General features: G+C 53.7%; 1 protein-coding gene across 2 annotated transcripts in view; it reads left to right on the top strand.

The window, feature by feature from the left end:
• The first annotated feature begins 984 nt into the window (after nucleotides 1-984).
• The window catches only part of ANKS6 (ankyrin repeat and sterile alpha motif domain containing 6), a 47,400-nt gene continuing 33,265 nt past the window's right edge, over nucleotides 985-15,119 (top strand). For both annotated transcript variants that reach the window (XM_026506572.4, XM_057313617.1), the window contains exons 1-8: nucleotides 985-1,372; nucleotides 5,682-6,184; nucleotides 8,660-8,704; nucleotides 9,363-9,567; nucleotides 10,543-10,649; nucleotides 12,415-12,563; nucleotides 13,617-13,815; nucleotides 14,580-14,629. In XM_026506572.4, the coding sequence (XP_026362357.3) occupies nucleotides 1,017-1,372; nucleotides 5,682-6,184; nucleotides 8,660-8,704; nucleotides 9,363-9,567; nucleotides 10,543-10,649; nucleotides 12,415-12,563; nucleotides 13,617-13,815; nucleotides 14,580-14,629 (1,614 nt within the window). In that variant the 5' untranslated portion in view covers nucleotides 985-1,016. The remainder of the gene's footprint in view (nucleotides 1,373-5,681; nucleotides 6,185-8,659; nucleotides 8,705-9,362; nucleotides 9,568-10,542; nucleotides 10,650-12,414; nucleotides 12,564-13,616; nucleotides 13,816-14,579; nucleotides 14,630-15,119) is intronic.

The raw sequence follows: 15,119 nt of genomic DNA, 5'->3' as shown, positions 1-15,119 counted from the left end.
TTACTTACTTGTTTGTGTATTTACAGCTTGTCTTTTTCCACCGTCAGCCCCACCAAGGCAGGGATTTTATTTTGTTCCTGCAGCTTCTCCAGCACCTAGAACAGTGCATAGTTAGCACTCCATAAATATTTGTTGAGACCAGAGCACAGAACCCGGTCACAGCGCTCCTGCAGGATAGTCTTGTGACTTAATCTTCCTTAAGTTTCAGGTGTCTCCTCTGTAAACTGGGGGTCGTCACCTGAGCCCTCCCTGGTGGCTGTCAGGATGCTGCGAGGATCAAACATGGGTCTCAAACTTCAGTATGCACCAGAACCACCCGGAGAGCTTGTTAAAATACAGGTGGCTGGGCCCCACACGCACAATTTCTGAGCCGGTAGGTCTGGGGTGGGGTCAGGAAATTTGCATCTGTAACAATGTCCCAGATGGTGTGATTGAAGAATCACTGATGAAAAGACTGGAGGTACAGGAGGCGCTTGTAGCCTTAATTTCCAGGTAAGGACCGGCTCTGTAGGCCCCGCAGGACGTCCCGGGGGCGGGGTACAGAGTGGACCCATCCGAGCCTCACTTCAGGCAACAACTATTCGGGAAGCTGCGGTTAAGCGCCCGGCGCCGGCGGGGTAAGACACAGCGACGCGCCACAGGCCGGGCCCGAGCGGCGGGGCCCGTTCCGAGCTCGCAGCGTGAGTGGGCTGGAGCAGCCGCTCCGACCTCCGCGCGGGGCAGTAAGTCCCCGGAGCCGCCACGGAGGGCCTCCACCGGGCGCTGCATCGGCAGAGGCGGGCCCGCTGCACTCGGAGCTTCCCGGAACTCACCGTTCCTCCCGGCGCGGCGAGGACGCGCGGCCGGGCCTCCGGCGCGCGCCGGGCACACAGTAGGCGCGCGGCCCCGCTCCCCGGCGCGCGCCCGGCACACAGTAGGCGCGCGGGCGGCGGGCGGAAGGGGGCGCTGGCGCGCGGTATCCGGGGGCGGAGCCGGCGCGGCCGGCCAGGCGGACGGGCGCGGGCCGCGGGGCCGCGATGGGCGAGGGCGGGCTCCCCCCGGCCTTCCAGCTGCTGTTGCGCGCCTGCGACCAGGGCGACACGGAGACGGCGCGGCGGCTGCTGGAGGCGGGGGCGGCGGAGCCGGCGGAGCGCAGCGCGGAGCCCGAGGCGGGCGCGGAGCCGGCGGGGGCCGAGGCGGCCGGGCCCGGGGCGGCGGCGGCAGCGGCCGGAGCGCCAGTGGCCGTGGACTGCTCGGACGAGGCGGGCAACACGGCGCTGCAGTTCGCCGCGGCCGGGGGCCACGAGCCGCTGGTGCGCTTCTTGCTGCGCCGCGGCGCCTCGGTCAACAGCCGCAACCACTACGGCTGGAGCGCGCTCATGCAGGCAGCCAGGTGAGGGGCCCGGGATCCCCAGGGGTGGTGTCCGGCCGTCCCCGTGGCCAGGCGGGCTCAGGTGGCCGGCCCTGCCTGGCGCCCCTGCAGACGGCCCGGGTGGTAACGAGTCAGGGACTCGTTCGAGAGAGCTGGAATGGTAAACTTTGAGCAGCTTGGGATACTACAAGAAGTGGGAGCGCTTTTAATAATACAATCAGAATCTTTGAAACTAGTGGGCCTTTCGAAACAATCTGAAGACCGCGTTGAATAGAATCTTAGAGACACATCATCTTAGAGGTGTTCATTCATTACTTCTTGCAACATGAGTTTCCTAAGAACCTGCTTACCTACCCACCCTACCCTGGGCGACGGGGACACTGTGGGAGCCAGGCACAGTGTGGGCCAGGAGCAGCTCACGCGCCAGTGGCCAGGCCAGACAAGAGACAGGCTTGATGGGGAAAGGGCAGAGAGCTCTGGGGTTGGCAGACCCAGTTTGGGGAAGTGGAGGAAGGTTTTTGGTAAGAATGATGTATATATTCAGGTCGAGACTCCATAAGAATTAACAAGGACAGAAGAAATGGGAGGTGGGAACGGGGTGACAGGAGGCCCAGGCAAAGGTTTGAAAGCAAAAGTGAACATAAGGCATTGGCAGGACTGCTAGAACGATATCAGTGCTAGGAGAGGGCTGGAAGTAGTGGGAGAGGAGCCTCCCCTGGAGAGGAGTCAGATGCCATGTGGCAGGGCTGAGAAAGATGAGCTATCCTAAGGGCATTGGGGAGTAATAGAAGGTTCTAGGCAGAGTGAGTGACAGAATCAGATTTATGTTTTGGAAAGATCATGTTCACTGCAGTGTGAAGACAGGTTGGAGGGATGGGCTAGAGTTAGCCTGGTTTGCAGGAGATTGCAGCAGTCTAGGGAGAGGTGATGGTAGCCTGGGCCAGAGCAGAGACAGCAGAGGAGAGCAACGAGATGTTTGAGATGTACTCAGGAAGCAGGATGAACAAGACTTGAAGCCCTTCCTGGGAAGGAACTCTGGTATACAGATAAGTCACTCACCCCTGTTGGCCATCCTCTTAGGCCCCACCCACCCTTCAGTTTGGTCTCTGGTGGGTGTTTTAGTATCAGAAGTGGTTACATTCACATTTTATCCTATTCTGAAAATGATAAGCTTTGTCGGGCACTTTTTGTGTCAAGCACAGCGTTCAGTGCTTTAAGTGAAGTAACTCATTCAATCCACAGAAATCTTAGGCTGTGTAGGCACTGTTGTCATCCCCATTTTACAGATGAGGAATTGACGCTCAGAGAGTTAACTTGCCCAAGGCCACACAGCTAGAAAGTGGCAGAGCCACATTCACACCCAGATGGGTGGCTCCAGCCTCCGGTCTCGGCCATGAATCCTAAAACCCACTGTTTTCTCTTGGTGTTGGCCACAGGGAAGCTACTCACCAAATTGGCCAAGTGCTAAAGGGACAGGTTGCGTGGTGTTTACTTTGGCCCTAACTTCACCCTTGGCCTCTTTACTTTCCTTCTCCTGCCCTTCCTTTCTCTGCCTGCCAGTGTGTCCTCTCTGCCCAGTGCTTTGGGTGGTAGGAGTTTGTGCCAGGTCTTTAAACACAGGTGTTAATTGCCGAAATTAATTGGTAATCACAGCAGCTGTTCAGAAAGCCCCACACTTCCCTGTCCTCAGTAATTACTTATTAGAAACTTAGCATCCACATAATTATCTCAGCCTTCCTTGAATTCTTTTGTTTTCAGCCTAATTGAACGACCTCTTGGGCTACCCATTGGTTCAGAAGTATTCCAAATGTAAGCATTTCTGTTCAAATTCTCTCCTTTTCTTTCTGTCTGATAATGTTTTATACCAGAAGAGCTGGGGTTTGGGATTTTAGGGCCTAGATTCAAGTTTTGACTCTTGTCACTTTCAAAAGGAGAGGCTCTGGGGCGCCTGGGTGGCTCAGTCATTAAGCGTCTGCCTTCGGCTCAGGGCGTGATCCCGGCGTTCTGGGATTGAGCCCCACATCAGGCTCCTCTGCTGGGAGCCTGCTTCTTCCTCTCCCACTCCCCCTGCTTGTGTTCCCTCTCTCGCTGGCTGTCTCTCTCTGTTAAATAAATAAATAAAATCTTAAAACAAAACAACAAAAGGAGAGGCTCTGCTTTCCATTCAAATTTTCAGTTTCCTCATCTGTGAAATGGGCATTATCAGTTTATTTCAGAGTTTATTACGATCAAATGAGATAAAAATGTGACAATACCTTTTAATTTGCTGTGAGGAATTCTACTAGATTTTATTTTACGCTTGATAACTAAATAGTGTGGTCTTTAAAAATTCTCAACTTCCTTGGAGGATACATGAGTTCTCTAGTCCTTTCCATGGCCTGTCTCCAGACCATCCTCTGCGTGGTTATGCCAGTCATTCATGTGACAGGATCTACTCAGCCTCACTGTCAGTCAGCCATCAGTCCTGTCCTCGGAGAGCACACAGTCTAGCAGGCAGACATAATGGTAGAAGGAAGGCTTAGACGCATCCTAGAGGCAAGGACCAGGGATTTCGGGTGCCCATATGAAGGGCACCTGAACTCGGGGTTCTGGAAGCTGCTCAGAGGAGGTGAGCTCTGAGCTGAATCCTGAAGCAGGATGAAGGGTTTACCTAGGAGAGACGGGAAGGAGAGTACTCTGGGCAGAGAGGCCGGATGGCAAAGGCAAAGTTGTGGGAGGAGTGGAATTTGGTGAGTACGGGCCGGCGTGGAGGGGCTGACGTGGGGGTTGGGCGGAAATGAAGTTGACCGAGTCAAGGTGGATAGGCCTCTTCAGGCAGTGGGAAGCTGGGGAGTGGCCGTCAGGTTTGGGTTTGGGGAATATCATTTTAGGTTTGGACAACCCTACCATGGAGGATGGGCAGGAAGGAACAAGACTGGAGGCAGGGAGACAGGCCGGGGTTGCAGCTTTCTGCATTTGAGTTTCTGTCGTTTTGTGCTCCCCCTTTGCTCTTGGAGAGGAGGAGGGGCAGGCCCAGTCCCCCTGCAGCTGAAGGAGCCAGTTCACCAGCTCTCCCTCCAGAGGCTGAGGTGACCCGGTGCCGTTAAGGTTCACGTCTCTGAAGGTATTTTAAGTTCGGATCAGAGTTTGGCCTTGGCTCTGCCTCCACAGGGAGATGGGAGGACCTAGGTTTACAGGAGGTACGAAACTCACTTCCGGAAAGGAGGGGAAGGCAGCAAGAGATTCAAAACGCTGCCTCGCAGCTGCAGATGCTATGCAGGCGTTGTGGTCTGGTGCGACCGGCCCGCTCTCGTCATTCTTTCCCGGTTAGTCCAAGGCTCCCTCCAGCTCTGACACTCGCAGCTCTGAGCCAGTGTGCCAACCCAAACCCTGCAAAACGGATCTTTTCTGCCCTCTGGTGGCAAAAGGAGGCAGAGATTTTGCTGGGAAGAGGCATCTGTTTTCCTGGTTTTGGAGTGAGTTGGTGGTCGCATGCCTGTCTCCCTGGTCAGCACAAGCTTCCTGGAGGAGGGCTTGGCCCCGCGCCCAGTTCTTAGCCCCGGCGGCCGACATTCCTGCCAGCAGGTGGCAGCAGGCCTCTGGTGAGAGGTGCCTGAGCCCATCTCCGCTGACCACAGCCGGGCTACACCTCTTGGCATGGGGTGCGCTGGCTCATCTTGAAGGACCTTCTGTGTGCGTTTGGGGATGGGTAGGCATGAGTCAGACATGAGCCCTGCCCACGGGAGTCTGCGCAGGCAGAGAAGTAGATTACAAGGCTACAAAGCCGAATAAAAAGAACTCTCTGAGATGTGGGAAGCAGCATGGTATAGGGGAAAGAGCGAGGGGATCAGAAATCAGACAGACCTGGGTTCTGAACCTGACACCATCTCTTACCAGCTGGGTGACTTTGGTTCTTAGTGTAATGTGGAAGGTAAAATGCTTAGTATCTAACACCTATGCAGTGCTCCTTTGGCCAAGCACTGTTCTGAGTGCTATATATATTATATATTTATATATAGTAACTCACTTAACCCTCAGCAGCCCTTGAAGTAGATACAGTTATATCCCTATTTTACACATGAGCCAGTGAAGGCCTGAAGAAGCTAAAGTTCTTTCTCAAGGTCCTGTAGGTAGTGATCGGCAGAGCTGGATTTGAACCTAGACAGAGCAGTTGTTCACCTTTGTGACAGTGGACGTGCGGGGCCAGCACAGTGTCTGGCACCAGAAGAAGGCCTTTTATTATAAGTAGCTATTATGGCTTTAATAATTACTGACAAGTGAGGATTACGTAAGTTGTCTCCGTGTCAGTGCTCCATGTTAGCATCACTAATTCTCCGTCTTCCTCTGGCAGATTTGGGCACGTGAGTGTGGCACACCTCCTTTTGGATCATGGGGCTGACGTCAACGCCCAGAACCGGCTAGGGGCCAGTGTGCTCACTGTGGCCTCTCGGGGTGGCCACCTGGGCGTGGTGAAGCTGCTCCTGGAAGCTGGTGCCTTTGTGGACCATCACAACCCCTCCAGCGAGCAGCCAGGGGCAGGGGACAGCAGGGACGAGCTGTTGGACATCACAGCCCTGATGGCTGCCATCCAGCACGGGCATGAGGCCGTGGTGCGTCTGCTGATGGAGTGGGGTGCGGACCCCAACCGCGTGGCCCGAACTGTGGGCTGGAGCCCACTGATGCTGTCGGCACTCATCGGGAGGCTTGGCGTGGCCCAGCAGCTGGTAGAGAAGGGGGCCAACCCTGACCACCTCAGTGTGTTGGAGAAGACCGCCTTCGAGGTCGCACTTGACCGCAAGCATAGGGACCTTGCAGATTACCTGGACCCACTGACCACGGTCAGGCCCAAGACAGGTCAGGCTGTGCCACCACTAGCCCTTCCCTTCCCCTGCTCTGGCTTCACAGAGAACCCTAAATTGTGTTTAAATGACAAATGCTGAGGATTGCCCAACCAGAGGGCATGCACAGATCAGATTCTGGCCTACGGAACAGTGGGTCTTAAGATATGCTGTGCATAAGAATCAGTTGGGAGTGCCTATTACTTGCAGCTTCCTGGACCATTTGGTATCTGTGGGGAAGAGCCTGGAAGCCCCATAGCAAGGCCCCTCCTTTCCAACCAGATGATTCTGATTCAGGAGGTTCTGGGATCTTTCTAGAACAGGGGTCAACAGACTTTTTCTGGAAAGGACCAGATAGTAACTATTTTAGACTTTGTGGGCCAGCCTCTGTCTTCTAGAACCACCCAATTCTGCTAGAGTGAAAGCAGCCATACATTATATATCAATGAGTGGGTATGGCTGTGTTCCAATAAAACTAATTACCAAAACAGGCTGGGGAGCAGATTTGGCCCAGGACTGTAGTTTGCCAACCCCTGCTCTAGAACAGTGTGCCCTCTGCCTGTGAAGACCTTGGTCTCTATAGGGGAGAGAGGCAAGAAACAAGATAGAAACATAAAATACGTGGTACAGTAGGTGGGCACTACCATGGTGGGGGGAGGAACGGGCAAGGTTGAGGTTTGGGAGTGGAGATTAGGGCAGTGCAGGCTGCCCCTGGTGGGTGGCCTCCCGGAGCAGGTGAGATTGCAGCTGGCTTGTAGGAGCTGAGGGAGTGCTCCAAACAGGCTGTCAGGGAAAAGCCTCCAGGCAGGACAGCAGCAAGGGCAAAAGCTGTGTTATTAATGATAGATTATTAAATAAATAACCATTAGCCCCTAGCTATTTTAATGAGATGCGAGAAATTCACCTGGAAGACCTCCAGTTCTCTCCCTCGCATTAGCTACAGGACAGGGAACCCCCCACCCCCCTGTGGTTGTTCCTTGGGCTTGGGCAGGGTCCCCAGAACTGCTCTGCTACAGATGCCAACGCTGGCATCTGGAAGGAGGAAGGGACCAGCCCAGGGTCACTTGCCATCAGTGGCACAGCTGCCCCAGCCTCCCGGGGGTCAGTCTAAAGGGTCAGTGATTCTTTTGTATCAGATGGTTGCTTAGCAACCAACCCACAGGCCAGGTGACACCCTTTATCCACAAAGGGTCTTGGCATGAGAAGGCTCTGCCCACAGCAAATTAGACGCTTACACACCTAAAGGAACGTGGCCTATTTTAAACTAAGGTGCAGAATCCTTTCTTAATAGTATTGCACACTTGGTTCCGTGGCCCTGTCTGTACGTCTCTATAGGAACCCTGGAGTTAAGGAGTACCCTTTCTGGGGTGGGTGCCGGTCACTAGTCAAAAGAACAAAAATTGCTGTTTGGATTTCTGAAACGTTTCCCATCTATATTCTTAATCTCTGCAACATATCAGCATGTCATCATCCCCTGTTGTTGATGAGGAAACTGATCATTCTAGAAACACGCACTCAAGCTGTGATACGCTCACTCCAGACTTGGTGATCCCTGCACTGGGCTGCAGTCTCTTCCCAGCTGCCTGACGGGGCTGACCTGGACCAGAGATTTAGCCCAGAATCACAGGTTCCCCCCACAGCCACTCCGTCTCCAGAGTTAGTGGAAGATTGCTGGAAGTCTTGCTTTCGGCCGCCTGCGAGGGGGTTGGTGCTGAAGATGTCTGCTTTCTGACAGTAGCACGGTCCCTACAGGCCCAAGTGTGGAGGAAGCTGACCGATGAGCAGATGAGGGAGGGGCGAGCATGGTTTGGGTACAGCGAGGCCCGGGTTTGGGGGTAGGCGTGGGCTCCCATACCAGCCGGGCTGCAGGGACCAGCATGAAAATATCAGGTGGGCAGTGGTCTGCAGGGGGCCACGTCTGCAAGGCTGGGGCAGTGTGACTTTCAGAGTCATTCAGATCACTGCTTATTTGGGAAGGAAAACAAAAATGAACATTGGCTCTTCTGGTGGCCACATCCACAACTGCCCCCTGGGCTCAGCTGCTCAGTGGCTCCACAGCCCTTTGCTTTGGAATTATCTCATGGTTGTACATTTAGTTCTTAGTAGAAAAGAATTGCTTTAAAAAAAATTTTTTTTCATAGGAATCCAGATTTTTCCAAGACTATACTTTTCCATTACATCTAAGAGAGGACATCCCAACGTTTGGAATGCCCCAAAATGATTGCTTTATGGGTGTGGGATCAGGAAATGTTCTGCTTATTCATGTTTCGTTGGCCAGATGACTCCCCAAGATCTCTCTCTTGAGCATATGCGGACACTCAGAATAACTCTTCCAGAAGGGCTGCCGGGTTCATCCGTTACGTGGGTCTCTGATCAGATCGCTTTTGGAAAGTAGATCACTTTTAAAGCTAGGCTGTATTGTTACATGCATGTGACTTTTCTGTTCTATTAAATCTTTCATGGTTAACTTTGAAAATCTTTGTTTACCCAGATGAGGAGAAAAGGCGGCCTGATATTTTCCATGCGTTGAAAATGGGTAAGTGCTTTAGAAAATCTTTTTGGAGATTTATGAATATAGGGACACATTCTCCCAACCTAGTATTTGTAGTCCTTTTCGAGGCCACCCAGAGTGTTTGAGAAAGAAACAGGCATTTTGTTATTTCCTGACAGGGAGGTTCAGCCCCTGGAAACTGGTAGTTATTATGGTGCTTTATACACAAGTTCCAGACTGCTCTCCCACCCTCCTCCCCCAGCCAAACCCTGTGGCTATGTTCTGGCTTTTCCTTACCTCTGAAATGCCTCACTGCCTACCTACCCACTCCATTCTCTTTATGATGAAGCCTAAAATCTCCTCTCCTGATGTAGACCCCACCTCCAGGAAGCCCTCCCTGATCCTCCCCTCCCAAGGAGATCCGAGCTCTCTGTGTGTACGTTGCCCTTCATGTTTCCTTCACCTATTCTCTTAGTAACACTTCTCTCTCTTAGGACAACTATTTGTGTGCTTGCCTCCGACCCTCACAGATTGAGAGATTTGTGGGTGGGAGCCCCCTCTTCTTCACCTTCGTAGCCCCTCTCATTCCCAGCAGCCCAGTACAGAGGCAGGCTGAGCACCTGTTTGTTACCAAAACCTGCTGGATAAGTTGTCCGGCAGTGCCAGGCCCACAGATCACCAGATATCCTGCTTCTGCTTGCAGGAAACTGCCAGCTGGTCAAAGAGATTGCGGACGAAGATCCTAACTATGTGAACCTGGTCAATGGGGATGGGGCCACCCCGCTGATGCTGGCAGCTGTCATGGGGCAGCTGCCTCTGGTGCAGCTGCTGGTGGAGAGGCACGCCGACATCGACAAGCAGGACAGCGTGCACGGCTGGACGGCCCTCATGCAGGCCACCTACCACGGGTCAGTGCCGGCTCCGCCCCCTCCGTGGGAGGCTGACGGCGCCCTGAGCTGAGATAGGGTTCTTGATGGGCTTTTCTGGTCCTGAGAAACTACAGATGAACTCGGGGGCTGTGAAGACAAAAAAACCAAAGCAGCGCAGGCTCACTCTTTCCTGCATTCCTATTCTTCTGTGTCCTGATGCCTGTGACCTCGTCACAGAATTCACCAGTAGCCATAAAAACCTGCAGCAGGAAGGTTTTATGCAGGCAGATAAGTTTCCCTAGGCTGATTTCAGTGGAACAGTGATCGGTTTGTCTGGAGTGTTCACACTGATGTTCTTAAGTCTATGTCCCACTGGAAGCGAACATCTGCCATTCGCACCAGTGGCTTCTCGGCAACCGGCAGTGAGACTTGTCCTAACCCTCTCCTTTGGAATAGGCGCCGCCATTGGCTGGTGCTTCTGAATCCCTTCTCATCTTGTCCTCCTGGAGGCCACCTCTTTCGGGTAGGCTGGCCCAGAGGCCAGGAGCTGCAGACCATCTTCCAGCAGCTAGGTGATCTGATTCCAGATTACCAGCCCTTTACTTGCCCTGTTTCAAGTGATTACGGCTCTTTCCTGCGTCATCTTGAAGCAGTTTGTTTTCCTATTTGGTCAGCCTCGGGATTCCGCATCAGACACCTTGGCCTGTGTGGGGCTTCCACAGTGCGGTGGTCCCAATTTGGGGCAGGAGGAGTGGGGACCTGCGTGTGGGCATGGTGGCCACGTGGCTTATCTTTTGTGGCAGGAACACGGAGCCTTTGGTTTCCATCACATTCGGGTCTGACCTGCCCATGGGGTAGGGAAGGAGGAGTGTGAGACAGTTTACAGCTTTCCACACCCTTCTTTCAGGCTCAGAGATGGCGCCCTGTAGTTAATACCATCAGCGTCTTGCCCAAGAGCAAAGCCAGGCTTTCGCTTTCAGTGCGTCTAACTCTGGCTTTTTCTTTCCTCTCCAGGAATAAGGAAATTGTCAAATATCTGCTAAACCAAGGGGCTGATGTCACTCTTCGTGCAAAAAACGGGTACACGGCCTTTGACCTAGTGATGCTGCTGAGTGATCCTGGTGGGTTGTTTTGGGGAAAAGGGTTGTAAACCTGCACAGCCTTTCTCTGGCTAGGAATGGAGAGAATCACCTTTGTTTTCAGCCCCTGCTTACTCGTGGGGGAAGTCACTCTCAAGCCCCAAGGGCTCACCACGTGTCCTCAGGCAACTCACTTCCCTTCTCAGCAAAGGCTGGGCTGGTACCAGGTAATCCCCTGGGCTTCTCCAGCACCAGTCTTCAGGGAGTCTCCCAGGAGGGAAGGCCAGCGAGACAGGCATCTGCCTCAGCAGTCCACACAAGTCCTAGAATGGCTTCGTGGCCAGAAACCCCGACTTGGGGGAAACAAAAGGCCCCTTTGACAAGCAGCATCAGAGATGGGCCAGTGGCCTCCTCCGCTGAATTGTGTAGGTAGAGGCCGCTGGGTCAAGGGCACCCTGCTGGGGGTGTCGCCATCCGTAGTCCCACCTTTCTTGGTCCCTGCGGGCAGCTGGTGCTCCCCTTGGACCCTCCCCCACTGTGATAGGCCCTCCTCTGGGACCTGAGGCATCCAGTCAGTCAGCTTAGGGGTCAGAGTTTGTCTGTCTGTCCTGTCTCCTGTTGCCTTGGAATTTCAGCCCAGGAACGGAGAGAGGCTGGGAGGCCCTTCTGACCCACAGACTTTGAGCCCTGAGCCACATCCCAACATGCTGGCCTTGGGAGAGGACTTGACTTCCCTAGTCCCAAGTGGAGTTACTCCCGCTGCCTCTCTTGGCTATGGGGTGGCAGGCCAGAGCACCCTACCTTGTTGCCAGCATTGCCCCCCTCACCCTACCCCTGCTGCAGGCCCCACGTGTCTCAGATGCATACCTGGTTCCATTTCATCCTCGCAGGGCGCATGAGGGGAAGCAGAGCTTCATGTCCGCTTGTGGAGGGGAGGTGACCAGGGCCAGGGGAAATGACCTGACCCAGCTGGCGAGGTGGGGTTCTCCACCCAAGTCCAGTGAGCTCACTCTGCCTCATTGGAGACCCTCCCAGCGTGCGAAAGAGTTCTTGTCATTAGAACCCATCCCCAGCATCACGCATGCTTTTCTCGAACAAACTCGTGTCTCTCTGTGTCTCTTCTCTGTTGCCCCCTGACCACATCCCCACTCCCTTGTGCAGTAAGGCAGTCTGTCCCTAGTTGATTTTTTTCCTAGTGGGTTTTTTTTTTTTTAACGAAGTTTTTGCCTGAAATTTTCTAAGAAACACATGCTTATTGAATACTTGGAGAGAAGAAAACGCAGTCATCAAGAGGAAAACACTGTTAATAGTTTGTAGTATTTTCTTCTCGGTCTTGTTTATTGTTTGTTTTGGTAACCCAGGTAATAATAACAATACTTAACCTTTCTTAAGCACTTACCTTGTGCTAGAAATTCCCTCAAATCCTCCAGACACCTTTGCGTGGTGCATACTCTCACCCCTTTTCCAGAGACACAGAGAGGTTCCCTCATTTACCTGCAGTTGCACAGCCAGGGAGGGACAGAGACAGGATTGAAGCCCCTGCCATCTGGCTGCAGAGTCTGTACTTTTAAACCACGTTACCCCCCCATCTTTCTGTGGGGAGAGGCCTCCTGGTTTTTCTTTCTGGTGAAGTACATTGAGCCCTGTAGCCTGTTTGCCGCCTTCGGACCAGATTGGAGGATGGGCAGTAACACAGACTCTGGAGTCATAGGGCTGAGTTCTGAGGCTGCCCGGGGTCTCCTTGAGCCCTCTCCCCATGGCCCAGCAGACGTATTTGCAGGTAAAGCGCTGCCTTTTGTGTCCATAGACACGGAACTTGTTCGACTGCTGGCATCTGTCTGCATGCAGGTGAATAAAGACAAAGGCCGGCCCAGCCACCCACCACCTCCGCCCCACTCGAAGGTCCGACAGCCCTGGAGTGTCCCAGTGCTGCCCGATGACAAAGGCGGGCTTAAGGTTGGTCTTTTCCTGTCCTCAAGGCTTTAGAGAGCAAGGCTGTTGGGGTGGGGGATGCCTGCCGCTTCCTGCTAACCCTGGGCTGGTTTAGGCTGGGCTGAGGGCGGCCCAGCAGGAGCAGGAAGTAAGCTGGGGGTGAGCAGTAAACATGGCAGGTATCGGGGAACCAAATGCCTCTCCTCCAGGCCGGTGTGTGTGCGGCCTCTGCATCCGCACATGGGCTACTACCGCTGGCGCTGGTCTCGGGTCTCCCGCAGCCCACAGGCCTGCGTCCACTGCCTTCTGGAAATACCAGAACAACCTCCAGTTGCTCATTTCTAACTGCAAGCTGAGTATTTTTCTTTGAATTTCTCATCCTCCCCATCCTTCTCTATTTGTCTGAAATCAAACATCCCTCTCCTCCATCCCATCTGGGGTTCTAACGCCCCCGCAGGTCTACACCCTCGGCACTCTGTTCCTGTCCATAGCTCACGCAAGCCCAGGTCTTCCTCTCGGTGTTGTTTGCATAGACCCCTGCAGCCCTGTCCTCGCCATGTCGTAGCCTCCGAGCTGTCATGTGGTTATGGGACACCCTGGGGTGTGGCACCGGTCCTCTCTCTAGGTGGGGAGGCATCAGCTGCTGGAGCAGATGGCCCAGGCCTTGCTGTGGACACCTGACACCTCTCACACTGTCACGGGAACAGGGGGAAGAGGTTGCACAGTGACTGATATGACGGTGTTTGGCGCTGCCTCTTGTCCATCTGTCTGTGACTCACTGTAAGACACTGAGCAAGTTGGCACCCCATCTGGGTCTCCGTTTCTCAGTCTGTGTGATGTGGAGACTGGCGAGATGAGGGGTGGCAGATAGGGTCCCCTGTCAGAGGCAGGCCCCTAAGGGCTGCATCAGGAAGGATTTGGAGAGAACCATGGCTTTGTGGGACAGGGTGCGGAGGCCCATTTGGAAAACTTGTCATGCGCCAGAGAGAGCAGAGGGGAAACATGTGAAGTGTACTCACCATCCCTGGGCTGGGTGTTCCTGGAGCATGACCCCTGCTCTTCGGCATTCCCTGGCAGTCCTGGTGGAACCGAATGTCCAATCGGTTCCGGAAGCTCAAACTGATGCAGACCCTGCCCCGTGGGCTCTCCAGCAACCAGCCTTTGCCTTTCTGTGATGAGCCAGAGTCAGCGCTGGACTCCACAATGAGGGCGGCCCCCCAGGATAAGACAAGCCGCCCGGGCATTCATGATGTGGCCCCTACAATGAAAGAGAACGGTAAGAAAACACTGTATGTGCTGTAGAATTTCCGGAACGGTCAGACCCAAATCCTCTGCCCTTGGTCCTACCTCCTGGGCTGATGTCAGAGGTGAGATGCTATTGGGATGTGACACAGGAGCAAAGTGGCTGGTCTGAGGAAGGACCAACAGGCAGGGACACCAGTGCAGTCAGCGTGATAGAATGGGGACGTTGGTGGCAAGAGTCCCTGGTCTCTGTCCCACACACCCTGCTGAGGAACCTGAGGCCAGTTACTGCCTCTCTCTTGCCTCTGATAGGTGCTTTTCCCACCTGTCCAACATGATTGGTCTCTGGCAATGGAAGGGTTTTGAAATAGAACGAGTTATCTGGTGGGAGGTTTGGGGGGTAGTGAGCTTCCCACCACTGGAGGTATTCAACAGATTGGATGACTTTGCCAGGGCCCCACACTGATTGGACAGTTGATTAGATCACATCCCTTCTCCCAGATTCCCCACACGCAGACTAGCTCCTTCAGCAGCACGGTTGGAGACAGACTACTGAGCTGGGTGCACCCCTGTCTTGACCGGGCATGGCATCAGTTTATGGAAAAGCTGAAAACATGCTTTGAGAGATGCCTTTTAAATGCTTTCCTTCCATTCAAATATTGAATACCAATTATTATTAAATATTTAATCACCTGGGAGAGTTGGTTTTCCAGGATGAAGGCCAGTCTGGTCACTCATCCTCATGCTGTGAACCTGATTGGGGGGGATCATTTCAGGAAATTTCCATTTGTCTCTCAGGTCCTGGAAGCACGAGAGGAGACAAAGAAGATGTGTTATTGACAACCATGGTGAGTGTAGGGCTTTTCAAAAAGCATTTCAGGTCTCTACCCGTCATGAGTTGATTGATTTCCAAGGCTGGATGTAGACATGTGTCTGTCTTCGTGGTGATCACAGATGGGGTTGATGTCAAAAGCGTCACCCCGGGCCCGGCTGTGGCACTAAGGAATTAGAACAGACGCCAGCCCGAAACCGCGAGTAAGGCTGCGCTGGTGTGCAGGGGCCAGATGTTAGCTCTGAGGGTGTTCACAGGGAGACAGCACTGAGGACAGGGCTTTGAAGGCTAGGACTTGATGGACAATGGACTCACCATTTTGGTTATGGGGAGTCAGGGGGAGAGGAGTCACAGAGGAGGCTGTATTTCCAGCCTGTGAGGCCTCGGTCTCCTCATCTAGGAGAGTTTGGCTATGAGTAACAGAAGTCCTCAGATGACAATGGCATAGATGAGACAGCAGCTTATTTCTCAAGTGCAGTTCAGGACTGGTCGCTGACCCATGGAGT

The sequence above is a fragment of the Ursus arctos genome, unplaced genomic scaffold (assembly GCF_023065955.2).
Source record: "Ursus arctos isolate Adak ecotype North America unplaced genomic scaffold, UrsArc2.0 scaffold_18, whole genome shotgun sequence".
Taxonomy (NCBI): Eukaryota; Metazoa; Chordata; class Mammalia; order Carnivora; family Ursidae; genus Ursus; species Ursus arctos.
The sequence above is the reverse complement of the archived record's forward strand: the minus strand, read 5'-3'. Positions and strand labels throughout refer to the sequence as shown.